The sequence below is a fragment of the Nicotiana tabacum genome, chromosome 17, assembly GCF_000715075.1.
Source record: "Nicotiana tabacum cultivar K326 chromosome 17, ASM71507v2, whole genome shotgun sequence".
In the NCBI taxonomy this organism is placed as follows: domain Eukaryota; kingdom Viridiplantae; phylum Streptophyta; class Magnoliopsida; order Solanales; family Solanaceae; genus Nicotiana; species Nicotiana tabacum.
Window position 1 is genome coordinate 144,841,824 of NC_134096.1, and position 27,564 is coordinate 144,869,387.

General features: G+C 33.8%; 4 protein-coding genes and 1 non-coding gene across 5 annotated transcripts; 1 reads left to right on the forward strand and 4 right to left on the reverse strand.

Annotated features, from left to right (window-relative positions):
- Nucleotides 1-3,600: 3,600 nt before the first annotated feature.
- On the reverse strand, nucleotides 3,601-4,874 carry LOC107768393 (allene oxide cyclase 4, chloroplastic-like). Its single transcript, NM_001324978.1, is given in 3 exon segments — nucleotides 3,601-4,216; nucleotides 4,370-4,491; nucleotides 4,612-4,874. Coding segments are annotated over 3 exon segments (738 nt in total). The 5' UTR covers nucleotides 4,826-4,874; the 3' UTR covers nucleotides 3,601-3,814.
- Nucleotides 4,875-10,480: 5,606 nt separating this feature from the next.
- On the reverse strand, nucleotides 10,481-12,320 carry LOC107768394 (transcription factor AS1-like). The gene has a single exon (XM_016587521.2). The coding sequence runs from the start codon at nucleotides 11,858-11,860 to the stop codon at nucleotides 10,721-10,723; it is 1,140 nt and encodes a 379-aa protein (XP_016443007.1). The 5' UTR covers nucleotides 11,861-12,320; the 3' UTR covers nucleotides 10,481-10,720.
- Nucleotides 12,321-20,049: 7,729 nt separating this feature from the next.
- TRNAD-GUC (transfer RNA aspartic acid (anticodon GUC)) lies at nucleotides 20,050-20,121 on the forward strand. The gene has a single exon. It is a non-coding gene; the product is annotated as a tRNA-Asp (tRNA).
- Nucleotides 20,122-24,013: 3,892 nt separating this feature from the next.
- On the reverse strand, nucleotides 24,014-25,132 carry LOC107799555 (geranylgeranyl pyrophosphate synthase 7, chloroplastic-like). The gene is given in 1 exon segment (NM_001325671.1): nucleotides 24,014-25,132. A coding segment is annotated over 1 exon segment (1,119 nt).
- Nucleotides 25,133-26,014: 882 nt separating this feature from the next.
- LOC107799556 (geranylgeranyl pyrophosphate synthase, chloroplastic-like) lies at nucleotides 26,015-27,265 on the reverse strand. Its single transcript, NM_001325672.1, is given in 1 exon segment — nucleotides 26,015-27,265. A coding segment is annotated over 1 exon segment (1,092 nt). The 5' UTR covers nucleotides 27,201-27,265; the 3' UTR covers nucleotides 26,015-26,108.
- Between the last annotated feature and the right edge of the window lie 299 nt (nucleotides 27,266-27,564).

The window sequence follows — 27,564 nt, forward strand, 5'->3', positions numbered from 1 at the left end:
TGAAAATATTTTTTGGAAAAAAGAAAAGAATTATGTCCAAACGGCTTCTAAGATTTGATTTGACATTCAGTATTCTTCTTTATTCTCATCCCCTATTATTTACTGACTTACTTCTAGGCCTAAAAGAGTTTCTGAAAAAGTAAATAAATGAAGAGATGGGGCTGTTCTTATAGAAGAATTTTATAACATTTGCAACAATATTCAAGATTCAACCGTTGGAAAAATCATCAGACGAGGGTAGTTCAGTGAGCATATGGATCTGAACCATATTAAAAGTAGAATTCACCCAAACTATATACTCGTTTTGGCAATTGGAAAATAAAATAATGTTCAAATTCTGGATTTTGCCAGGTGCTTTGTTTGACATTCACTATGACCTTCCACGTTCGTTGGCATTATTTTATATACGGCAAAGGGCCAAATATATTCTAATACTTTCAAAAATGATCAAAGAATAATGCTCGTTATATTATTGGGTTATCTATACTTATGCAGTCATACTTTGGGTTCAAATATACCCCTTATTTAAACGGAGGTACACGTGTCATCATCATGTTGGTCAATACTAAATATCTCTTAATTAATTAAAAAGACTCATTACCCATACCTGAAAAGCAATTTTTAAAAGTAATTTATTTTTTTGTAAAAACTGAAAAAAATTGAAATTATTTTTACTAAAAACTGAAAAAAACAAAAATATTTTTTTTCTTCAGTTTTTACACAAAAACTGCTTTAAAAGGCTGAAAAATATTTTCTAAACCAATATTTTTTTAAAAAACTAAAAAATAATAATAATTAAAAAGTAATTTTCTAAAGCAATATTTTTTCAGTTTTTAATTAAAAATATTTCAGTTTTTTTCAGTTTTTAATTGCTTTAGAAAATTGCTTTTCAATTTTTTTTTTCTAGTTTTTACAAAAATATTGTTTTAGAAAATATTTTTCAGTTTTTTTAAAGCAGTTTTTTTGTAAAAACTGGAAAAAAAAAATATTTTCGTTGTTAGCAGTTTTTAGTAAAAAAAATAATTTAGTTTTTTCCAGTTTTTACAAAAACAAATTATTTTTCGGGTATGGGTAATGAGTCTTTTTAATTAATTAGGAGATATTTAGAATTGACCAACAGGACGATGACACGTATCCCTCCATTTAAATGAGGAGTATATTGAACTCAAAGTATGACTGCAGGGGTATAAATAACTCAATAGTATAACGAGGGGTATTCTTAGACCATTTTCGAGAGTAGAGGGGTATATTTGGCCCTTTGCCGTTTTGTATATGTATTAAAGGTTAAATCGGAACACCCTTAGCAAAAAAATTTGACCTAGTTATCGTGTAGTATTTTCTCCAAGTTTTTTTTTTTTTTTTTTTTTGGAGCACTCTCTTTATCTTAGACAGCATATCTATCTTCTCATTCGCCCCTCTCCTTTTTCAGCTGTTCAAATTAATTCCTAACAACTTCTCTGATTTGTAACTTCATATGGTATTGCATTAGCCAATTTTCGTTTCGGACAGGTTGGAGCAAGGCGTTTTTTGAGCCGAGGGTCTATAGTAAATAGTAACTCTATCTCACACAAAGTAAAGGTAAGATTGCATATAGTCTATCCTCCAAAAACTTAATTTCCGCTGTGTATGTTGTTGTACCGTTTGGAGCAAACCAACATTTTGTTTCGGAAATTAAAGTTTGAGAACAATGTTTTTCTTGAGCCTATAAGTCTATAATAAATAAGTCCATCAAGTACATGAACTAGATGATAAGATTAATAAAAGATTAGTTTTAATTGAGGTAAGAAAAATGGCATCCCAACTCCAAAACTTATATTATATTCTAAAGCATGTGTTGATGAACATAGATTATAAAACAGTATACTTAATGTCTGTTAATGATATGAATTATTAGTATTAATTTTAAAGAAGACAATGCATCAGCAAATCACATGTTATGGACTTAAGTAGTTAGGTCTTCGGCACATGGCTGTTTTTGTGTTTCAAAATAAAGGTAGTTGCTGATATATACTCCAGCTTATGTTTGGTAAGGCCTAAGGAGCGAAAGGAAAGTGGGAGGAAGAATTGTGGGGTTTTGTTAATTAAAACAAAAAAGGTGTGAATAGAAAAATGGTGGGAAATGAAATTTTGAATTAGTTCATTTTACAAAAGAACGTTGTCTTAGAAAGAGTAAAATTTTTGTGCTTATATATGGAACCATTTCTTCTAGCTCTTAAAGAGTTGAGAAGAGAGCAAGTCTCGCGTCATAGTCGCTCGGCTTCGGCAAAAAACGTAAGCATTTTGTGTGATTTATTCCGTCATTTGAGTTCGTCCAAATTCTGTGATTTGAAGTGCCGCTATCACAGAATAGTTATTCCGTTTTATATTAGGAGAAATTAATCTAAAATATCGGACAACTGTAAGAAGATTAAATTTCTTAAGAACACAAAAAAAAAACTTGTGGGTTCGGAATTTTCTTTTTTTTGTTGTCTTAAACTATAAGATATATTGGTAAGTTGCGATCGCCATAATGATGTGAACAACAGTCGTTGAATACAGCTAATATCACAACATTAATAGCCTGTTTGGTCAAGCTTCTCAAGATGCCAAAAATATTTTTTTTCTCAAAAGTACTTTTTTTTTCTAACTTGAGGTATTTGACCAAGTTTTTTTCGGGGAAAAAAGTATTTTTGGGAAGAAGTAGAAGTTGTTTCTGAGAAGCAGAAAAAAAGTAGTTTCTTCCCAAAAGCAGAAGCAGTTTTGACTTTTTTTCTTACAAAAAAAAAAACCTTAACAAAATATAGTATATACCAAAATAACATTTAAACCTAATACTTAAGATATTAATATATAAATATTTTTTATTATTTTTAGGATAGCTTTCTAATATATAATGACTTTAAGGGTGAATGCTTTTATATTTGTTGAATGATTTTTAATATATTTAACTTATATTTAAAGAATTAAGTACTTTTAAATTTTATTTTTATATTTTACTTAAATAAAATGAAAAGATTTAATTATTGCTTGTAATAATAAATTTTTGAGATTATTTATTTACTTATAATATTAATTATTAAGTAAATATATTCATATCCTTATTCATAATTTGATACTTAAAAGCATTTTCTGAAAAGCTTGGCCAAACACAAATTATTGCTCAAAAGTGTTTTTCAGAGTGATTAACTAAACACAAACTACTTATCTCGGATAGTATTTTTTTTCAAAAATATTTTTAAAAATAACACTTCTCAAAATAAACTAATTTATTCGGATGGGCCAAACAGGCTGTAAAGCACTTTAAACCGAAAACAACCGGATGTTATGAGCGCACTACTAGTAGATAAATATTGAGAAAAACGTGTCATTTTTCAGTTTAGTAGAGCACTGAGACCTCAAACAAATATGTCCTCGCATTCATAATACAACAACCACCAAATGAAAAAGGACCAACTTTATTAACACTATCGGTGTAAATTATTTTGTACATATTAGCGTATTTCACATGTGCAACAAATAATTGTCTTATTTTTTTAGTATTAAATTTTAATCTTTATGAATAATTACTCGTAGTTAATATTTAAGTGACATGATAATATACATAAAAAAAACATAAACTCAAGAGGAAACGATGAACTTACATTGGGGGAAAATTCCAGTAATGAAGATTGGGTATTACATAATGGAGTACAAAATAGTTAAACAAACTACAATAATTAAGATACCAAAAAGGCAAATATATAAAGGACAATAATTATTTATCCTACAGTTTCATCATTATTCATTCTCCGGAAATGACCCCACGAAAAGTCGAACTTGCACATTAACACCCCACTCAATTAGTGAAATTTTTCAGAGTGGCCCCAGCCTCACAAGCTTTAGCTTCAGGTGCTGGCTCCACCGTCGGCGACGGAGGAACCGCCGTAACTAGCAACTCAGACGGCAGATCCGGAATACCCTTCAAGTAAAAAGTGTAAAATAGCTTGAAAGGGAAAATGATTTGCTGCAATTTCACTTGACCGGAAACCCCTGCAAAGATACCGGATCCACCGGTAACGGCAAGATAAGTGTCCTCGTAAGTCAAGTACGATCCCTGAACGGCGATGTGACCATAATCGCCGAAGTAGAAGCTGTAAATAGCTTCATATCGATCCCCTTTCTTTTCCTCTTCGTGTTTGATCAAAATGCAGAGTCCAGCCGTTATTCCAATTCTCTTCTTTAGGTCTCCGGTATATAGCTGAAATATTATATCAAGAATCAGCATAACAGTAATAAAGTAAGAAAAGATTCGTTTTTTTGTTTCTCCTCGCGTTTGAGTATTTAGTTTCTAGTCTCTTTTCTCAGAAAGTTAAAATTGGAGATTTTGTAACAATAAAAAAAAGGAACGTACTTTGTTGCTAAAGGGGACAAGATCTCCAAGTGAATTGACATTCTTTTGGCTCAAGCGAAGATAAGCAGGGCTACCACGGTCACGTTCATTGAGTTCGTAGACACTTAGTTCTTGAACTTTAGCTGAAATCAACAAAATTCACAAAAAAAAATTAAAAAAAAACGCAAGAAATTTTAAGTATGTATCATAGATTTCACATAAGGTGATTGATATTATGTGATAAAGAAGTTAAATGTTCTTACTTGTAGAGGAATCAGTTGAGCCGCTCTGGCTCTTGCAGTAAAATGACTTGGAGTTGGTGGAGGTGCCGAGTTTAAGAGATTGGGAAATGAGGGGGTTAGGGAGTTTAAAAGATCGGATCTTTTGAGAAGCAGAAGTAGTTGGAAAGCTAGAGGTTAGCTTAGCAGAGGAAGAAATGGTTCTAAGAGCAGCAGAGGCTGAGGAGGCAGTGGCCATAGCTGCTGAGGAATGAACTTGCAAATGTGTTGGTTTTTTTAGGGGAAAATAAATGACTAGAATAGAAAGTTGAATGGGGTTGTTGAGGCTGATGAAATGAAAGGTGATTAACTATATAGTGCTGAGGGGTCCAAATTCCATGTGTGGAAAATGGGAATATCATAAAATTATTATTAGTATAAGATCTGTGATTCATGATTTGATGGACGGTGTACGATGTGTTAATGGGAGTTTTGTGTGTGTGGAGAGTGGAGACTGGAAGATTGGGAATAGTCAAAGACGCTTTCGAGGTGTCTTCTCTAGGAATAAACAAACAATGTTTTGCCAATGTGGGAAATAGTGTCTCCACGTGGTTTTTTGTTCTTGGTGGTCTGTGCCGCTTTGGATTGGCCTACGGGGAAACTCGCTTTGTGACTTTGACTTGTAATCCGTCAAAACTTCTAAAATCTGCTTTTTTTTATAAGTGTTTTTTTTTTTTAAAAATGACTTTCAAAAAAATAATTTTAATAAGAATCAATTTGTGTTTGATTAATTAATTTAAAAAATACTTTTGAACATAATTAGTATTTGATCAAATTTTTGAAAATTGCTTCTGAGTGTATTTTTCTCAAAAGTGTTTCTCACAAAAATACTTTTGAATAGAAACTATATTTTTCTTTTTCTCAAAAACTACTTCTGCTCCTCCACAAAATAACTTTTCCAAACACCTTAATTTTTGGCCAAAAGCACTTTTGGAAAAGAAAAAAAAACTTTTGACCAAAAAAAACTTGGCTAAACAGGCTATTAGTCTTCGTGTCCTAAAGTTGTGAGTTCTAGGAGGCCGGAACCAAAATATGGTTCTTTTAGACTCAAATAACCAAAATGTGTGAAAAAAATTGGGTGACCATTTTATATATAACGCTCTTTTAAACGGCGTTATATCTTAATGGTCGTTTGCCCAGTTAAGTATAGCGTCCCTTTAAAATGCGCTATATGTATAAAACCTTTTTGAAATGCGCTATAAGTATAAAGCCTTTTTGAAAGACTCTATATATATTATGTGGGCCCACCAATAATTCTTCTAGGCGTAACTGACTAGTTTAATAACTAGCATCTTTATGATGTTTTTATTTCATGTATAATATATTTTTTTCATCAATGTTAGTATTTTTTTTTTTTTTAAATAAATATTTTTTTCATTTTACATGGTACTTGCTATATGACATGTATAATATTATTTTTTTCATCAATGTTAGTATTTATTTCTTTTTTATTTTTAAAATAAATATTTTTTTCATTTTACATGGTACTTGCTATATGACATGCATTTATTACTTTTGTTATCATTAGTTATATACATACATGACTTACGTTAAACAATATTTCATTATTAAGGGATTTTTTTCAAATGAACTAATAATATTAAACATAATAAAAATACATTAGCTCAAATCATTTTTTATATACTAATTGACATTGCAATAATGATTCATATGTATAAGAAATACTAAAAATGTATTTACATACTTAATTATTTATGTGTCACCATTAATGATTAATTGAACAGTATTATCAAAACAAATAACTTTTCAAATTTATATTATTAAATTATTCACAATTTTATCTCCAGCACTATTTTATATTAATAATAATACATACAAATATAATTTTCATAATAAATAATTTATGCTAAATGCTTTGTCTGACCTTGTAAGAATTTATTTATTATCAGGCTCTACATCTATGCATAATTATACGTACTATATCTTTCCTGCGATTAACTTATGCACAGTATTATGAACTATTGGTGCGTTGAACGTGGATTAGGTATTTGATGTTAATAGTAAAAAAAAAATAGATAGCGAAAAAAAAAGAAGAAACATAATATGATGTTTTAAATATTTATAAAGATGTATTTATCAGATGTTACTGTGAAAAGATTGTCTCCGGTGATGTTAAGTAATATCAGTTATTATCACTTCATTTCAAATACCTAGTGTTATGTATGTGTATTTTATGTAAAAATTAATTCTTATTATTTATTATATCAAAAAATATAATATATTAATATACTATTAACTATATTATTTTAATGAATAGATATAAAATACTTTATTGCTATTCACAGAAATTTTATTTAATATGAAACTTTATTAAAATCTTTCATTAATTGCTATGCAATACAATTAAAAAAATCAAACTATTTCTTATGTCTGTATAATAATGTTTGCTTAATATAAATAAATACTATGGTAATTAGTAATAGTATGTTAAAGTTTGCAATAGTATATCATTGAATCATTTATAACGTTGACCTTTTTTCACCATTTCATCTTTAAATATGGCAAAAATCCTTTACGATCAACGAAATATGTTAACAAAATATGTATGAAACAAAAAAATGTAATACAACTTAACGAATAAATATTTTAAAAGACTTGAGAATATTTATGAATGGATTTTTACAAAATCCTTAACCTAATTAAATAAGGCAAAAACCAGTCCGGGGTACAATTATTTGAGGTATAACGCCTTAAATAAGGGCGCTATACACAATTGAACTATTATTATGTCAGTTAAGCACAAAAGAATTATTGACGGTCCCACATAATATATATAAAGCCTTTCAAAAAGGCTTTATACATATATCGCCTTTCAAAAAGGCTTTATATATAAAATGGTCACCAAAATTTTCTTCCACACATTTTGGTTCATCCAAAAGAATCACATTTTGGTTCCGGATCCTTAGTTCTAGCCTTACTAGTTATCTATTTCTCCGTCCAATAATACAAGTGTAATGACTATTCTTTATTGGAACAAACATTAAGAAGATCTTACTTGTTCCCGATCATTCAGCCTTTCTTTTTCTTAAAGAAATGATGTAAATCAATCAATAAGGAATACAAGCACAAGAGCTCCAAGCTTGTCATATATATAATAGTAACTGATGTGGTCATTCCACAACCCCACTGCACATGCACAATTTTCATTACTTCGGCTTTATCCAGAAAACATGCTAATTTCTAACTATTAATAAGGGGAATAAGCACACAGGACTGTTTGGAGGGCATTTTGGTAATTGCATGTGAAATGGAGCAATCCAATTGGATAAAAAGGCATCTTACTGTAGCTGCCATAGAGATATTTGAGTTGACTAGACCGAATTGCCCCTGCTTATCTCAACATACCACATTATTCAAAAGCTTTATCATTTGCAAGGATACGAATTTTCACATAGCCACGTGCGTTGTACAAATATTTGAAAATATGGGGCCCATTTAGGCCACGTGGCTGAAAGTTAAATATAGTTTTATATTAGCACTATAATTTGTGTATTCGTTGTTTTGCCATACTACTACATTGATATTCCAATTTAATTTTATGGCTATTTGTGTGCTAACTGCTAACTTTTTTTTTTAATTATATAACATAAAAAATTATAATTTATTGTTGGCATTTTGACAATATTTGATAAAGTTGAAAAAAAAAATTACTTGAAGTTAAAAAATAAACTATATAATTGGCAGTTAAAATTGTGTTTGGACATAAATTCTATTTGAAAACAAGAAATTGAATAATTATTATTTGAATTGAAATAATCCTAAAAGTGTTTAAAATAACGGTTTGCCACCATCTCCATTGCACTCACTTAACTATGCAATAATATTTTAACTTGTAAAATATTAATATATCTATACAAAAAAGTATTTGACGTGAAAGATGGCAATCCAGAATATGCTTTTTCAATTTTCAAGAATGAAATATAAATATGATAATATTTAAGTTTAAAGGTATACGTATAAAGGTTATTAGAATTTTAATAAATATTTTAATTTTGTATATCATCTAAAAGAAAGGTAGAACGGGAAACAAAATATCAAAGCGACTTGGTATCCTCTTTTGACAAGATATATAATCAGATAGTAACTCACGAATTCAAATTTCAAGTAAATCAAAAGCTAACTACGGGAAGAATAAAAAATTCCAAGAAAAAATAAAAAATAACATAAAATTCAAAATCCATCAAAAATCATAACCCAACCATTAAGAGCCCGTTTGGACATAAGAATTTTTTTATTTTTTTTCGAAATTTTTTCACTTTTTTCCGAAATCAGTGTTTGACCATAAAATTTGCAATTTTCACTTGAAGATTAATTTTGAAAATTTTCAAAAATATGAAAAAATTCAAAAAACTATTTTTTAAAATTTTGACTCACAAAACTTCAAAAATAACCCAAATTATATTTATGTCCAAACATAACTCTAATTTTTAAATATCTTTTTTATTTAGATTTTTTTTTTCACTTTTTTGTAGAATTTTATAATTCTTATGTCCAAACGCCCACTAAGAACGCCAAAAAGAAGAATCCAAAAATTTAAATTTTAAGAAAATCAAAAGCTAACTAATGAGAAAACCAAATCCAACCCTGCCCCACCTCAACAAACCTAACATCAAATAAAATCGCAAACTAACCATTAAACTCAAAAGGAAAGAACCGACAATTTTACCTATAAAAAAATCACAATCTAACAAGTTAAACTCAAAAAGAAAAGAAACCTATAATATATAAAACATGCAATCTCTCTATTTAGTGTTGCACACATATGAATCTTTTAACTTCTGCATTGGCCTTTTAATTAGTACGATGAATTAACACTATCTTTGATTTACTTGAAATTAACACTCGATTTATTTAAGAAATGCATCATTTTGGCCAACTTTTGGCATTATTGATCAAGGAAATTACTATTCACTATGTAATACTATACCACTCTCTAATCTATATTTATTAAATAAAACCAGCGCAACTTTGATTCGATAGGGACTAATTTAAAAATACTTGCAGATTTAATTAACTACACTGATTATTTTTCAAATAAGCTCAACAATAAACTATGATGAAGAAATTGTGTTATACCATTTAGTATCTCAATCATGCAAAATGAGACTAAGAAAGTATTAATATGATCACCTTACTAATTTTTCAGTTCAAATATTTGATTATCAGATTCTATATAAAAATTGGAATAATGCATATGCATATTTCATTATTTTAAGATCATGTGTTACCGAACTATGTGATTACTTTATGGAAAATTGTTGCAAGTATTATTCACAGGCCGACCGCATATAGTATAAACAAAACCAGTAAAAAAATGTACAAGAGAAAACTTAGACGTTGAGAGGAATATGAGTTGTGACTAAGGGTGTGTTTGGCGCGAAAGAAAAATATTTTTCAATTTTCTCATGTTTGGTTGGTTTAAATGTTTTAGAAACTATTTCCTTATGAAAAAAATATTTTCTTTCATTTCATTAAAATAAGTACTTTATTTTCATGTTGTAGAATTAGTATTTTCTTTTTCAAACAATTATTTTTTTATTATGGAGCACAATTTTCAACGTTGTTTTTACATAAAAAAGTAAAGTAATGCATTAGTTCTTTGAAAAAAAAATAGAGTCTTAAAAACGTTGGGGTATTTGAGAGAGGGGAGGGGGGAGGGGAGGAGGAGAGCACATGAACATGAGGACTTGGGGAAGGGGGTAAGAAGAGTATCATAAAAAATTATTTTTCTAAAAAAATATTTTCTACTCTCAAACAAACACAAGAAAATATTTTCCGGAAAAATTTTTCACTCACCAACCAAACAAGGAAAAATAAGTGATAAAACCATTCATTTTCCATGAAAATATTTTCGATACATAGAAAACATTTTCGTTTCTTACCAAACACACCCTAAGGATATTTTTAATCATGACTAAAATAGCAAAATTTATCATCAACACACACTTGATCTACAAAATCATCTCTAGGACCACAAAGATGAGAACATGAAAGCCATAACACAGCACACTAATGATACTAACAATAATTTTTCTAAAAGGTTAATTAACATGGTAATGCCAGTCTTTAGATTCTAATGCTTGTCTTTGGATACAATATTTCCAACCCCATTAACATGACTATGAAATCCAGTTTGTTTTTCAATAAGTTCAGCCAACTTCAATTGCTTATTACTGCAAGCTTCAATTAACTTTGCTTCTTTAGCCTCTGCATCTCTCTGTAATGCACTGAGTTGATCTTTATATTCCCTCTCCATTCTTCCAATAAAAGCCATTTCCTCTTCACGTAAACACCTCATCTTTGCTTCTATTTCTTCCATTTTCTCCCTCCGTTTTCTAGCTTTCTCTGACTCTAGTTGTTGCTCCAGCCGGTTCAGTCTCCAAGTTGCTTCCTTTTTATGCTGTACCCAGTTTTGTCTTCCTTCTTCCAGCTCTTTGCAGTACTGGATTAGGGTACCCAGTTGCTGAACCGGATAGAACCGTCCTATCAAAGCCAAATCCGATTGAACCGGCTCATGCACATGCAACACCGGTTCAGATGGTGTAAGGGTGAGACTAACAGAAGGGGAAGGAGTATAAGATGATGCATTAGCTGCTGAGTTCATCCACGGCGCAATAGTGGTGGAATTAACCGGTTCAGTTATAGCAACCGGCCTTAAAGAAAGAACCGGTGGCGGTTCAAGATTTGGCATGATATTATTAATAGCTGGCAAAGGCAAAGGAGGCTGAAAAACAAATATCTTTGGCTGCACGTACTTCTCTGCAAAAGTCTCCAATATGTGATCGTACTTCCCGGAAACTGCTCCCTCCGGCGACCCACCATCGGAGACGGCGGAAACAGACGGTGGGTCAGCGTAATCTTGAAGTTTCTGTGATCTCTGAAGCTGCTTAAGCTGTTTCTCTTTGAAAACTTCCCACCACTTGCCTAATCTTTTAGCAGTACGACCAGGGACTTCAGCTGCAATTTTCTTCCACTTATTACCGTACTTTGCCTGAAGAGAAATGACAAGATTTTGTTCTTCAAGGGTTAAAGATCCTTTCTTTATCCCTGGTTTCAAGTAGTTTTTCCAACGTTCAAGGCATGATTTTGGGTCCCTGTCAAGAGTTCTACCCATGCGTTTAGAAATGAGGTTCCATTCTTTAGGTCCATATTGCTTCACGTAAGCTCCTAACAGTGCGTCTTCTTCTGGCCGCCACCTTTGACGCTCTTTCATTTCCAAGCCATAACCACTATATTTGCTTTAACTTCTCATTCTGGTTGTATTTACTAAGGAAAAAGATGAAGAAATAATGCCTTATCTTGAAGAAAGAGTTTGGTGTTTGGCTAGTAAGTAGGCGCTGCTTTGGTTACTCACTGCAGTTTTACAGTGCTACATTACAGTGACATTATATTTAGGGTATGAAAATGAGAGTGAGATTAAAGTGGAACTGTTTTTGGGTAGGCAATAGAAGCCTAATTGGGGAGATTGGGAATCAGTAGGACAGAAACGACAGCGGGGTAAAACAGTGAGAGTAAAGGTGAAAGAGGAACTGGCATGGCAGACAAAGTCAGAATTGTGGTGGACAAGACAGGTGGTTTTTGTACCGTGTGTAATCGGAAACAAGGATACCCCTATTGTCTTTTAATTTTGTGCAAATATCGCTTATTTCTCAGTATCTTCTCCACTCGGACATAATAAAAACTATCTAGCTCATCTTGAGTACCGAAACCAAAATAATACATTTTTGAATTCAAAAAACAAAAATATGTTAGAAAAAATACATGGTGATCAAAATATATGTAGTGTTTTAAAATACGCTATATCTTAACGGCCGTTTGGCCAGTTAAGTATAGCGTCCTTTAGAAAGACGCTATATATATAACGTTTTTTTAAAAGACGTTATATGTATTATTATGGGCCCACAAATAATTTTTCTCGGCTTAACTGACATACCAATAATTTAACTGGGTATAGCGTCTTAAGCTAAGACGCTATGCCTTAAATAATTTACCCCCGGAATGGTTTTTGCCTTATATAAGGACGTTAAGGATTTTGTAAAAATCCATTCAGAATTACTCTAAGTGTTGTAAAATTTTTGTTTGTTTAGTTATTTTGCATTTTGTCATAATGTCTGAAGAGCGAAGAATTAGGGTTTTATTATATTGGAGGGGGGTGAGGGGGGTGAGGTTGTGGTGGTGAATAACTCAGTAAGTTATAGTTTATCTCCACAGTCTCATGTTAAATTGCCACTTACAATGGAGTACGATACATTGGTATCGTTGTTATGTAAAATAATGAGTGTTAACAAGCGTTCGGTGAATCTTAAAATAACTGGAAGATATTCGTATTCTATAACTCCGTAAGGGTTTGCTTGTTATGCTGAGTTTAACATCGAAGACGATGAAACTCTGAGAGATTTTTTGAGGACTCCGGATGCATACCGGGAATTTATTGTGATAAAAATGTTAGAAATATGCGTCAAGGCTGAAGGCGTTCGCAATAATGTGGTTGCGTAAAGTAGGAAAATCCCTCAATCATCGAGTGGTTATTTTGGAGCAGTTTTAGCCGAACAGGTTCCGGCTGAAAGAGTTTGGCCGGATCTAAACTTATCTCCACGGGCGAATGAGGAGCGAGAAAATAATTTCTCCCCTAGTATACATAATCCACAAGCAGAGTGATAAATTTCAATTTTTCTACTGTGTTACGATGTATATTTTTGTATATTGTATTTGTATTAACACTCATATATTCCACAGGGGGTACCGATCAGATATGAATTTTACAAGTTATGAACCAACGGTCAGTTGGAATATGCCGAGTTTTGGTGTGTTAGATTATGGTGGTCCATCTGGGAGTCAGCATCAACAAGATAATGTGCATCATGGGATATCAACACATTATAATTTGTAAGTGAATATATAAAGTTATATGTATTGTTTGGACCAATTTGAGTAACTCATTATTTCTTTGGTTGTGCAGTGAAAACGAGCAACTTGATGGTCCTTTCCTTACTCAATTGCCCGAAGATGGTGTATTTAATCGGGATCTGGTAGATGCGCATAGTCAGGAAGAGAATAGTGATTATGACAACAATGCCGATGAGTCTAGAGGTGACACACCCTTCCCTGACGAGGGTGATGTTGAGGAGGAAGAGAATGCCGAACCTGATTTGACGAGGGAGCATGCTCCACCTCCCGTTAGACCAAAAGTATACGAGTCCCACGTGCCGTTTCATTCGAGGCATATTCCCTACCTTGATCATTTGCCAAGTATGCCGGATGTGGATGCCCTCACAAGGGATATTGACGAAATTCGGTCAGCAATGTGGGATGAATCTAGACCAACAGTGTTGTCAAAGGGCATGCTTTTTACTGATAAGGCGCGCCTAATCAGGGCGGTAAAAATATACAGCGTAAAAGAGTGTCGTGAGATGATGGTATGTGAGTCATCTTCGGATGTATACAAGGTTGTTTGTCGTAGATAATTTATGGGTTGTAATAGGATGCTGCGTGCGAGGAAAAAGAAAATAAATATGTGGGTTGTGGGTAAATACATTGGCACCCACAATTGTGAAATGGACACATTCAGCGGAAATCACTTTAACTTGAATGTTAACTTGATTTCTCTTGTCTTGATTACACACATTGAAGCCTCCATAAGGTACAAGATCAAGGAATGTATTACATCTGTCCACCAGGAATATGAGTGTACCATTACCAAAAGAAATGCATTTATTGGGCGCAAACATGCGTTTGAAATTATTTATGGTGACTCGGATAAGTCATTTTCATCTTTACCCAGGTACATGGCCGCATTTAAACACTTTAACCCCGGGACTGTTGTTGAATGGAAGCTTGAGCAGAGTCCGGGAATACCAGAATATATATTCAGATACGTGTTCTGGGCCTTCAAACCAACAATTGATGGTTTTGTGTATTGCTGGCTGGTAATATCCATAAACGGCACTCATGTCTATAAAAAGTATGATATTAAGCTGTTGATTGCCGTTGCAGTAAATGCTAATGGACAAATATTTCCCTTAACTTTTGCTATTTGTGCCAATGAAAGCCAAGAGACGTGGACACTATTTTTGAACAACTTGAAGGAGCACGTTGTCAAATAACTTTCAGGTATTTGTCTATTATATGATCGGCATGGCGTATTTTAAGTTCTGTACAACATTTGCCTGAATGGAAGGAACCGTACTCATACCACCATTACTGTGTGAGGCACCTGAAGGCCAATTTCTAGAAGGCACATCCCAACAAGGACTTGCATGATTTAATGTGGATGGCTGCAACTGATCACCAGGAGTGCAAATTCAGGAGGCGCATAGAATCTATCAGGCAGGAAGACGAAAGAGCTTATCATTGTTTGATGCGACATGAGCTTGACAAGTGGACATTGCATGCGGATGGTGGCAGGCGATGGGGAACCCTGACTACAAATGTGTCAAAGTCTTTCAACGAGTAATTGAAGTCTGCACGTGGATTGCCTGTCACTGCCATGGTGCGGATGTCATTCAAACAGATGGCGGAGAGGTTTGTTGAAAGGCATAGAGGTGCATCAGAATTGATGGAGAGGGGTGTTGAATTTATGCCAATACCAATGAAAAGATTTGAGAAATACTGGAGGTGAGTATATTGGCATTTATTTTAATAATATTCCAACGAGCGAAATATTTTTGAAGTTCACACCATTATCCATCAAAACCTGGGGAATAATACACACACCATAAATGAAGCCAGCAGGTTATGTTTTTGTGGGAAATGGTCCATCTACCACATGACGTGCTCACATGCCATGAAGTGCTTTCAATATACAAGTTTTGCGGCAACCTAGTACGTTGATAAGCAATAGTGTTGTTGCATACTTAAACACCTATAGTGGGCAGTTGCAACCAGTGGGTGCTGAGCATTATTGGCCGCAAGAACCAATTAAAATGGTGTGTAACAAGGAGTGTTTTCGTAAGCTACAAGTGCAAAAAAGAACGCGTATACGGAACCAAATAATAGTAATACAAACTAACCAAATCGTGTGAAAGATCCTCAGCAACCCTCGATGATGAGCCATAACTCAGTCGGCGTCCACTATCCACATCTCGCAATGGACGAACAACAGCAACGGTCGATGCCTCTGGAGGGTCAGGAAAATACGTATCCCAGTCATGTGAGGTAAAGGCCGTGCCCGCGATCAACAATGGACCTAACGGGGTCACCTGCGAAGTCCCTGAAGTAACCCCAGGCTAAATGATGGAATATCAGTAGGAGTTGACTGTGGCTCAGGGTAGTCACCCGGCTGATCAACTCCAACATCCTTAACAGGTGCCTAAACGCCCCTTGATGGGGACAACCTCCTCGCCGACCCCCACGACCCCATGGGACACCCCTGCCTCGTGGGACACCTCTGCCACGTCGACCATGTGCAGGCTAGACTGCTGGCCCACGATGGTACTGCTTTGGCGCTATATAATCAGCCTCGTGTCCTAAGCGCTCATCATCCCGGGCTCGCTGCAATGTCCGGGCAGCCAAATCTGTAACCCGCCGGCCATAGTCGTGCAAAGCGACCGCTCCCTCGCGGGTATGCTGCTGCATCTGCAGTCCTAACTGGTGGAAAAGATGTAGGCCAATAACCTACACAACATGTAAAATATTAATTGTGAAACGGTAATGTTAACGTTATAAATAAGTATACCAAATAACATACCAACGCCTCATGCCTCCCGGCGTATGGAACGAACCGACCGCCAGCTCGATGAACGGGATTTCCGACGAAAAGTTGGGTAATGCTATGGTGCCAGCCCATATATGCATACTCACCATGCATAAGATCTGGTCGAGGGGGTGGCGGAATCAGGTCACGCCGCTGGTCCCAAACCTAATATACAATTTGGACGTAAAATTTAAGATATATTTTATGATGTATGTTACAATGAAGAGAGTAATTGACTATGTTTTCACCTGCAGTAACGGCATAAATCCTGCAATGTCTCACTGGGTGCCCATGCATGCCCGACACATCTGCCTATACAAGTAACCAAGAACAGCAACACCCCAGTTGTACTGATGTAAATCATCTAGCCGCTCAAGATGATGAAGAAATCTCAAGCTGACTAGGTTTCCTGAAGTGTTCGGGAACAATACGCCTCCAAACATAAGCAGCAACAGTAGCCTCGTGTACCGGTTAATATGAAGATCCGATGTATCATGAGTAATGTCATCATGCATGGCCTCCAAATGCAGCCGGACGGGCGTCAACGTAAGACAACTAGCCCCAACCAATATACCCTCATGCTCTGGTCGGAAACCGGTAAGACGTTGCAACGTCTCTAGGTACTGATCTCCCGTATAATCTCTCATGGCATGCGGCAAAGCAACAGGAAGTCCATCAACCGGCAGCCCATACAGAACCTCCACGTCCTGCAGCGTGATAGTGGCCTCGCCAATGGGCAAATGGAATGTGTGCGTCTCTGGTCGCCACCGCTCTACCAAAGCCGTGATCAACGACCAATCCAGCTGCATCCCGCCGATCTCAATGATCCTATAGAAACCTGTATCCTGCAGGCGTCTGACTATATGGGGATGAAGCTGACGGGTCTTAAGAAAGTCCCACATATCGTCTACTCTCCTAGAACGTAAAGTCTGGGCCAATAACTGCCCCTCCCATATGTAGGAAGACCTATGCTCGGCCTATAGCAATAGTAGCTCTAGAGAGACAGGTTCAGGATGCAAAGGCGGAACCTCCATGACGACTAGTGTAAAATTGAACAAAATTATTTACATTATTTTTCTTTTTCATTGCTTAAATATATTGCAATACCTTTAATATTAAATTTTATTCGATATTTTTACTATATTATTAATTAGGTTGATACATTTTCAATATTATAATTTTATATTTTATATGTTACTTTAATATGTTAGTTTTATTATTTTATATGTTAGTTTTATTATTTTATATGTTTGTTAGTTATTGACCTATTTTTTACTATACATGATTTAATTATTAAATATTTTTATTTTGGTTCCGGACACAATATTGGAGGCCCAGTAGCACCAATGTATCCTGAATTCTTATATTCATGATGAGAATTGTTTTTCAATTTTTCACTCAACAAGTCTGTTATTTTATATGTTAGTTTATTATTGTATATGTTAGTTTTATTATTAATATGTTAGTTTTATTATTTAATATGTTGGTTTTATTATTTTATATGTTTGTTTGTTACTGACTTATTTTTTATTATACTAAAATTAAATAATTATTTATCATAACTATACAAGATTTAATTATTAAATATTTATATTTTGGTTCCGGACACAATATTTGAGGCCCAAAAGCCCCAATGTATCCTAAATTCTTATGTTCTTACGTTTGTTGACTATAATTGGAGATAATTTGTATTTGAACTGTCAGCTTTTTGACGTATTTTTGGGAATAAGAGATACTTAAATGATTAATTTTTATAACTACAAGGATACTACGCTAAAGGGCACTACGTTTTACTACGCTAAAAGGTCACTACATTACAAATACGAGCACTACATTAGGCCACAAGATACCACTACAGGGAACTAAAGTAATAATTTATCTAGTTTACTAGTCTTTTAGCAAATAAATAATCTAAACCGGATAAAAATAACAAATCAATTTAAACACAAAACAATCACGAAAATACATATACCATAGTAAAAAGTAACTAATTAATATTTTTTTAACAACTAATAACAATTTCTCTATTTTACGAATTGTTTTAGCACACTAAAACTATAGCCCGGATAAAAAATAACAAATTAGTTAAATCGCAAAACAATCACAAAATAACATAGAGCACATAAAAAATAACTAATATGCATTTTTTATACAAGTTTTAACCAAAACTAAGTCGGAATACCTCGATTTAAGGGTTTTAGAAAGTTGAAGATTTTGTGATTTGGAGCCGAAATAAGCAACAATGTCCGAGATAACGCCTTAGCTAGCACGTGGGACTGAGAATCTTTACTTTTTGTGGGACGGGTGGGCTCCACACAATTTTTTTGGATTAAAAATGGAGGATGTTTAGATTTTTTTTTGGGGGGGGTGGGGTGGGGGAGGAGGCTCGACGATTCTGTTTTGGGGAAGGGAAGGAGACGGTGTATATTTATATGTATAGCGTCTTAACAAAATACGCTATAGTTTCCGCCTAAACCAAAATATATATAGCGTCGTTTTAAAAGAAGCTATATATATTTTGATCACTGTGTATTTTTTCTATATATTTTTGTCCTTTGAGTTCAAAAATATATTATTTTGGTTCCGAACTCGCTCATCTTAACATACACAAATGTAAAACTATTTTAAATTAACTTCTATAAAAAGATATAATAGTAAATCGAACAGTCATGTAATGGTATGATTAAACCAAACTTATGCTCCTTTAAAATTTCTAACTACGCACTGAAATTTTAAAACAGAGACCTAGATGGATTGCCTCGTGAGGGTAGGGGCGTTCATCGTTCAGTACAAGTTCATCGTTCAGTACGATACGGTATTTAGATATTTCAGTTCGGTATTTTTGGTATTCGGTTTCTTAGAATGCTATATCAATACTGTACCTAATTAAATTCGGTATGGTTCGATTTTCTCCTTTCGGTTTATTCGGTTCAGTAACTTCGGTTTATTCGGTTTGAATACTAACTAGTACATAGAGTCATAGATTATAATATTTTTAATTAAAGTACTCAAAAGTGTATAAAACTAAAAACGTTTGTTGACAAAAGTTTTGTCCAAACCAGCAAATATCAACCCAGAGAGGAAAAACTGTACATAAAGGAATAAATTTGATCATTAGAAATGTCTTATTACTTGCTTAGAATTAATTGATAAACTTAGAGAATAAAGAAAAGTAAAAGTTTAGATTTTTTATATTTATGATATAATTAATAATATATGTATTGTGTAATATAATATATATTTCGGTACGGTATCGTTATTTCAGTATTTCTTTTTAAAATATCAAATAACATACCTAATACCATTTTTTTAAAACTTATACCAAATACCATACCAAATACCAAAATATCGAATACCAAATATTTAATTTCGGTACGATAATTCGGTATTTACCAAATTATATACGACCCTTAGTTGAGAGGGCCAACGAGCAATCGTTGTCCTTCCTACTACGTTCCTCTTTTTTTTTCCCAAATATAAACTACTCCACATAGACATAAAGAGATATTCACCAAACCTGATATAGTAAGATCCATAACCATAAGTAGCCACAACGAGCTTCCCTCATCTACTTTCTGTACACCCTCAAAATATTGAAGGTAATATTCTTGTTTAGGAGAAGAAAGATAGGAAGGGGTGGGAGAAGAAATGAACACTAGCGTTGATTTGACTATTTGTTAAATAGAAATTCTCTAGAATACCAGCAAGCAGTCGTTGTAGTATAGTGGTGAGTATTCCCGCCTGTCACGCGGGTGACCCGGGTTCGATCCCCGGCAACGGCGTAAATTCTTTTGTAAGCCGTATGTTTGTCTTTTCCAGCGATTCCCCTTTCTCCTTTAGCCACATTGTACGCTATTTCTGAAATTATTGAGCTTGTTTAGATTCCTGGGCTGTTTTTTCATAATTTTTCTTTATTTTTTCCTTTGCAGTATTCTAAATTAAGTTTTTTTAAAAACTTTTTTCAAATATTTATTTGAACCACAACTTAAACATTCCGTTATAGTTCATATATTTAAAGCAAATCCACAAACACACAAACAAGAATGACAATAGAAAGTAGGGAGAGACGTGATATTGAGGCATTAAATTAAAATATCAAATAGATTAATAGTGCAACTTCCACATATTCCAAAATAAAATCCCTGCCCTGACCTGCTAAATTTTAAAAAAAATTAGCCCAGCCCTGCCCTGCCCCGCCCCATTTAAATCTTCCCCTGCCCTGTCCCGCCCCAATTGCCATCCCTACTTAAGCTGCTGAGTAATTTAAAGTTTACCTAGCAAGCAAGCTAAAATCTGTGCTAAGCAAGCTATATGACTAGCTATCTAAGCTGATAGAGATACGTTTTAAATTGATTATTTTAGAGGGTGTTTGGCTAAGCTTTTAAGCTGGTCAAACTGGCTTATAAGCACCTTTTGGCTTATCTACGCGTTTGGTAAACACTCAAAGTGCTTATAAGCCAAGTGCTTATAAGTTAAAATCAGCCATAAGTCATAAGTCGGTCACCCCCAACTTATGGCTTTTCAACTTATAAGCACTTTTAGTTTGACCAACACTTTTACTAGTTTATCCTTAATAATATTTTCTAATTCACAAAATACTTTTCCCAAAATAAATTTCTTAACTTTCTCTTCATTCCATATTCGTTATTAATTCTTTTCTTTACAAAGAAATTTTTAATTTATAATCTTTTGAAAAAGATTCAAGGGTATTTTAGTCATTTTAACAAAAGAATAGCTTATCAGCATTTTTTAATCAAACACATCAACTGCTTATTATCAGTTTCAGCACTTCTATCCAAACACGTAAATGCTTATTTTAAAAATCAGTTTCAGCATTTAAAAAAACTTTTCAGCACTACAAGCTTATCAGCTATTTACAATCAGCTAATCCAAACGGGCTCTAAGTCCATGCAAAATTTCTGTTTTTCTATCACTCTTATCTTAGTTTCTATCCCTCTTTTGATTTTACCACTCAAGCTAGGGGTGGCAAGTGGGCCGGGCCCGGTCCTAAGTGGGCTTCGTGGGCCCGGTCCTAAGTGGGCCGGTCCTAAGCGGTCCGGTCCTAAACGGTCTCGGGCTTCGCGGGCTTATTGTTGGAACCGGCTCGGGACCGGGACCACGAACTAACGGTCCCGGGTTAAGTGGGCCGGTTCCGGGGCTAAACGGGCCCAAACGGGCCTAAGCGGGCCCAACAGAAACTTTCTATTTTTAATTTTTTTTATAGAAGTTAGAGAAAAAAATAGTAATAAAGATATATAAGCTATATTCGATTTATATACTATATATACATCTTAAAATATATATATACTATATTATATATACATAGTATACATCTTAAAATATACTATATATACATCTTAAGATATACTATATATATATAGTATAGTATAGTAGATCTTAAGATATATATATACATCTTAAGATATATAAGCTATATATATATATATATAGTAAGATGTATATATAGTATATCTTAAGATGTATACTATCGAATATGACTTATAAACTATGTATATATATTATAGTATATATATATAGTTATATACACACTATACTATATATACATAGTATATTCGATATACTATACTATATATACATATATATATAAGCTTATATATATATATACTATACTATACTATATATACATCTTAAAATATATAAGTTATATTCGATTTACTATATATACATATATATATATATATATATACACACACTATACTATATATACATAGTATATAAGTCATATTCGATAGTATACATCTTAAGATATATATATATATATATACACACACACTATACTATATATACATCTTATATATACACACACTATACTATATATACATAGTATATAAGTCATATTCGATAGTATACATCTTAAGATATATATAATATATATAGTAAGATGTATATATATTATAGTATAGTATAGTATATACTATATATACAACTTAAGATATATAAGCTATATTCGATATAGATATACATATATATATATAAGCTTATATATATACTATACTATACTATAATATATATACATCTTACTATATATAAGCTATATTCGATTTATATACTATATATACATCTTAAGATATATATATATATATATACACACACACACTAATATACTATATATACATCTTAAGATATATATATATACACACACACTATACTATATATACATCTTAAGATATATATATATATATATATATATACACACACACACTATACTATATATACATCTTACATATACACACACTATACTATATATACATAGTATATAAGTCATATTCGATAGTATACATCTTAAGATATATATAATATATATAGTAAGATGTATATATATTATAGTATAGTATAGTATATACTATATATACAACTTAAGATATATAAGCTATATTCGATATATTCGATATACATATATATATATATATATATATATATATATATATATAACATATATATATAAAAGCTTATATGTATACTATACTATACTATAATATATATACATCTTACTATATATAAGCTATATTCGATTTATATACTATATATACATCTTAAGATATACTATATATACATGTATATCTACTATATATATATCTAGTATATCTAGTATACTATGTATATATAGTATATCTTAAGATGTATATATAGTATAGTATAGTATATATAGTATATCTTAAGATGTATATATAGTATAGTATATATAGAGTATCTTAAGATGTATATATAGTATATCGAATATAGTTTATATATCTTAAGTTGTATATATAGTATATATATATTATACTATACTATACTATAGTATATAAGCCGTATTCGATAGTATATATATAGGCTTATATATATATGTATATCGAATATAGCTTATATATCTTATGAGATGTATATATAGTATAGACTATAGTATATATATACTATACTATATTATACTATATGTATAGCTTAAGATATATAAAAAGACAAAAATATTGTAAAGAGATATTCAAATCAATGCGTTATATTTTTATTATAGCATTAAAAATCATGGCAATATCTTTATAGTTGAAAATAGGGAAAAAGTGTAATTATAAAAAGTTTGGGATTAAAACAAAGTTGGGGGTTAAATGGCTATAAAAAAAATTAATTTTTTTTTGGTAAAAATAGCCGTTGGGCCCGCTAGGCCCGCTAATGGACCGGTCCGGTCCTGGGCCCTGGCGGGCCAATCGGTCCCGGGCCTGACGGGCCCAAACATAGGACCGGCCCACAAGACCGGACCAGGCCCGCTAAAACCGGACCAAACGGTCCTGGCCCGTTTAGCCGTTTGGCCCGCGGTGCTGGGCTGGTCCCGGGCCTGGACCGGCCCACTTGCCAGCCTTAACTCAAGCTCTTTGCCGGCTGTTAAGTGCTTGCCAAAACCTGCTGCATTACAACATTGCTAGTTAACAGTCATTTTGCCACTCCAATGAAAAAGCAGATTTCAGCAAACAGGTGAAGTTTGACATATGAAGTCAAGATTGAGTACATTGTCCCTTTGGACATTTAGAAGGGTCAGTTTCAGATGGAGAAATTAAGCAGCACCCATATTTCCTGCTATAACTCAAGGAACTGAAAGAGCTCCACTCCCTACTTCCTTAGATTAAAAAAAAATGCTCACAACTAAAGTTAAATAATACAGGCATAATCATCCTAAAGAGATCATTTTTGCCGATGAAGAACGAAATCTACCATAGCAAGTAATGGAGCTGCCTTTTCTGGATCAAAACCAACAAGCTGCTCCTTAGCTTCCTTGCTAAGGTTTTGCGCATATTCTTTGGACTTTTCAATGCCAATCATCTTTGGGTACGTCAACTTGTTCGCCAACAAATCCTTCCCTGCTGTCTTTCCTAATTGCTCAGAGGATTTGGTCACATCAAGAATGTCATCCACAACCTGAAACAGCAGCCCAATACACTGAGAGAACTTTCTGAGTCTATTGATTTCCTCATTGGTTGCACCACCAACCATTGCTCCTATAATGGCCGCGGCCTCTGCAAAGTCTGCTGTCTTGTGACGATGAATATACTCGAGCTCTTCTAATCCAGTATCAGATTTACCTCCTGACAGCAAGTCAAGTACCTGGCCAGCCGCTGCCCCCTCTGGCCCTATTAACCTTGCTAGTTCTCCGATAGCGCGAACCATTGTTTTCGGGTGCACCCCTTGAGTGGCTGTTGCCATATGCTCAAATGCTAAGGCAACAAGGGAATAACCAGCTAGAACAGTGACATTTTCGCCAAATACCTTGTGATTTGAGAGCTTACCTCGGCGGAGAGTATCGTTGTCCATGCAGGGAAGGTCGTCGTGCATCATACACATAGCGTGTACCATCTCCATTCCGCAAGCAGCAGGCATCGCTGTTGATTCTTGGCCACCAACAAGCTCACAGGCGGCTATGCATAGTACAGGGCAAACCCGCTTGCCTTCGGAAAGGAGCGAATATCTCATTGCTTCATGGAACTTGAGGGGTTCTCTGAGTGGGACAGCAGCATCTAAGGCTCGATTGACAGATTTGATCTTTTGATGCATGTAACTTTTGAAATCAAAGACAGTTTTTGTCTTTCCAGCTTCTCTGAATGTGTTTTCATGTTTGATAACTTCAGCTTCATTCTTGGCAATATCCGTGCTATTACAAAAGGCTCTTACTTTTGGGAGGAATAGAGCTTCTGCTCTTTCCTCTGAAGAAAGAAGCAACTTTGTTCCTGCCGATCTGGATCTATTTGGAGTAGCTCTTTTACTTTGATTTGCAAGATTGTGGACTACTCCTTTTAGCATAGACATGATTCTAAACTTGAGAAGTCAGATAAACTTCTTCACTAATCTGGTGAATTACTATTTAACTTACTACTATAATATGATGGATTTACCGAGGAACAAGCATTCAAGCCAAAGCAGGAAGGTAACCTAATTTTTAATTATTAATTGGGTGAGTTTCTAATATACATACCAAAAATTTATGGGACCTTGTTATAATGAGTTCTTTGCTAAATTCTTCATACCTTTAGAGGATGAGTGGAACATTTCATCTACCTGATTGTCTCAATCTCAGGACTTCAAGAGAAATTGTTTTCCAAAGTGTGAGCCACAAAAGAAAACTATCAATATTCAACAGGCAGATCCAGTTGGAAAGTAAGTCAAGCTTATTTGGCACATTCAATAACCTATAGAAGTTCAAGTTTGAATAAAGCATGTGAAATTGACAAGGCACCAAACAAAACTATACTATTATATTAATGACAGAAAATGCAGTAATATTTGAAATTTTGAATGAAGAATCTTGACTGACAAGAAGACAATGGAGACATGGTAGGACCAATTACAGGTCATCTTTGGATTTAAAACATGGCCATAAAATCCTGACCATGACTCCAACAAGGGAATGGTACCATAGCTCAGGTCATAGAAGGGCTGCAACAGCCAAAAGAAGGGAGATGCAAGAAATAATAATAGTAAAAGTTGCTTTAAAAGACCTTATAAACCAACAATCAAAGCAAGAAAGAGAGTTAACAACCAATGGACAAATACATCCACAGGTATTTAATGTGTATAAGGATTTATTTCCTCCACATCCATTGTTAAAAACATGACAATTCTTAAGGTGGGGGAGAGAATAAATGTTGTATTGGGCCATTATTTCATTCAAGATATTAGAAGGTTGAAACTTTACAGATCACTCATGTCCTCACCTTCTATTTAACTTCTAAATCATCAAATGTACAAATTGGTTGACCATAAATTCCAATCCTGTTGCTACAATTCAGTTTTCTCTATAAGCAATATAATTTGCAAGAGCAATCAATGGAGCTGCTTTCTCTTGATCAAATCCAGCAAGCTGAGCTTGAGCTTCTTTGTTTAACTCCTCAGCAAAGTCCCTAGACTTGTCAATACCAATCAGTTTGGGATAAGTTACCTTATCAGCAACTAAGTCTTTCCCTGCTGTCTTCCCCAATTGTTGAGAAGACTTTGTAACATCAAGAATATCATCCACAACTTGAAATAACAACCCAATACACCTTGCAAACTTCCTTAACTTCTCCACTTCTTCAGCATCTGCCCCTCCTAATATAGCCCCTAACACCACTGACCCTTCTAATAAAGCTGCAGTCTTGTGCAAATGAATGAACTCTAAATGCTTCAAATCAACATCAGAAATCCCCTCAGAAATTATATCTACAACTTGCCCAGCTACAAGCCTCTCAGCACCAATACATTTAGCTAACTCACCAATTACCCTTACAATCCTATGTGAAGGAACCCCTTTTGTTTGAGTAGCAATGTGCTCAAAAGCTAATGCAAGAAGTGCATCCCCTGCTAAAACAGCAACGTCCTCGCCATAAATCTTGTGATTTGTAGGTTTCCCTCTTCTAAGATCATCATTATCCATACAAGGAAGATCATCATGTATCAAAGACATGGTGTGAATCATCTCAACAGCACAAGCTGCAGGCATAGCTGTGGACTCATCTCCACCAACAAGTTCACAAGAGGCTATACACAACATGGGTCGGATTCTTTTCCCACCGGCAAGAAGAGAATATCTCATGGATTCATGAATCTTGACTGGGTCTTTAATCAAGACTGAAGATTCCAAAGCCTTGTTCACAGAATTAGCTTTTTCAAGAACGTATTCATTGAACTCCATTGCTTGTTTTTTCTTGTTCTTGCTTTCATCAGTTTGTTGTTTTGTTGTAAGAAGAGCTGAGATAGAAAGAGGAGAAGGGTTGTTGGTATAGAATTTGATCTTCAGATTAGGAAGCAAGAATCCATGAGAGGAAAATCTGGATCTGCCGTTATTTCCAAGGGCAAAATGGGTGTTGCCCCATGTTGTAATTGCTGTAGAAAGACTCATTCTTTTTTGCTCTAATTTCTCAATTATTTGGCTTTGTGAAAATGAAGAAGAAGGTTGCACGACAACAAGTTTAGGATATTCAGAACAGCATAATAAAGAGACCACCACTACCGAGTACTGACACACTGCATATAAAAGTTTGTTTAAAGTGTAGGGTGGGAAATTGGGTGCCAATTTGAGATCTGAGATTTATTTAAGTTTGGCAAGAAATCATAGTGGGAACTGAGAAAGGCGACAGCAAGTTAGATAGAGATGTTTTTAAATGAGAAAAAGTGGTGAAGGAATGGTTAGAGTGGGGCAATTGGCTATATCCTGCAATTGGCTACAAAAGTGTAAGCATTTATTTGTTCGTCCATTTTCTCCA

Coding starts and splice junctions, on each gene's coding strand:
- LOC107768394 (XM_016587521.2), bottom strand. CDS start 11,860: ATGAAAGAGCGTCAAAGGTGGCGGCCAGAAGAAGACGCACTGTTAGGA.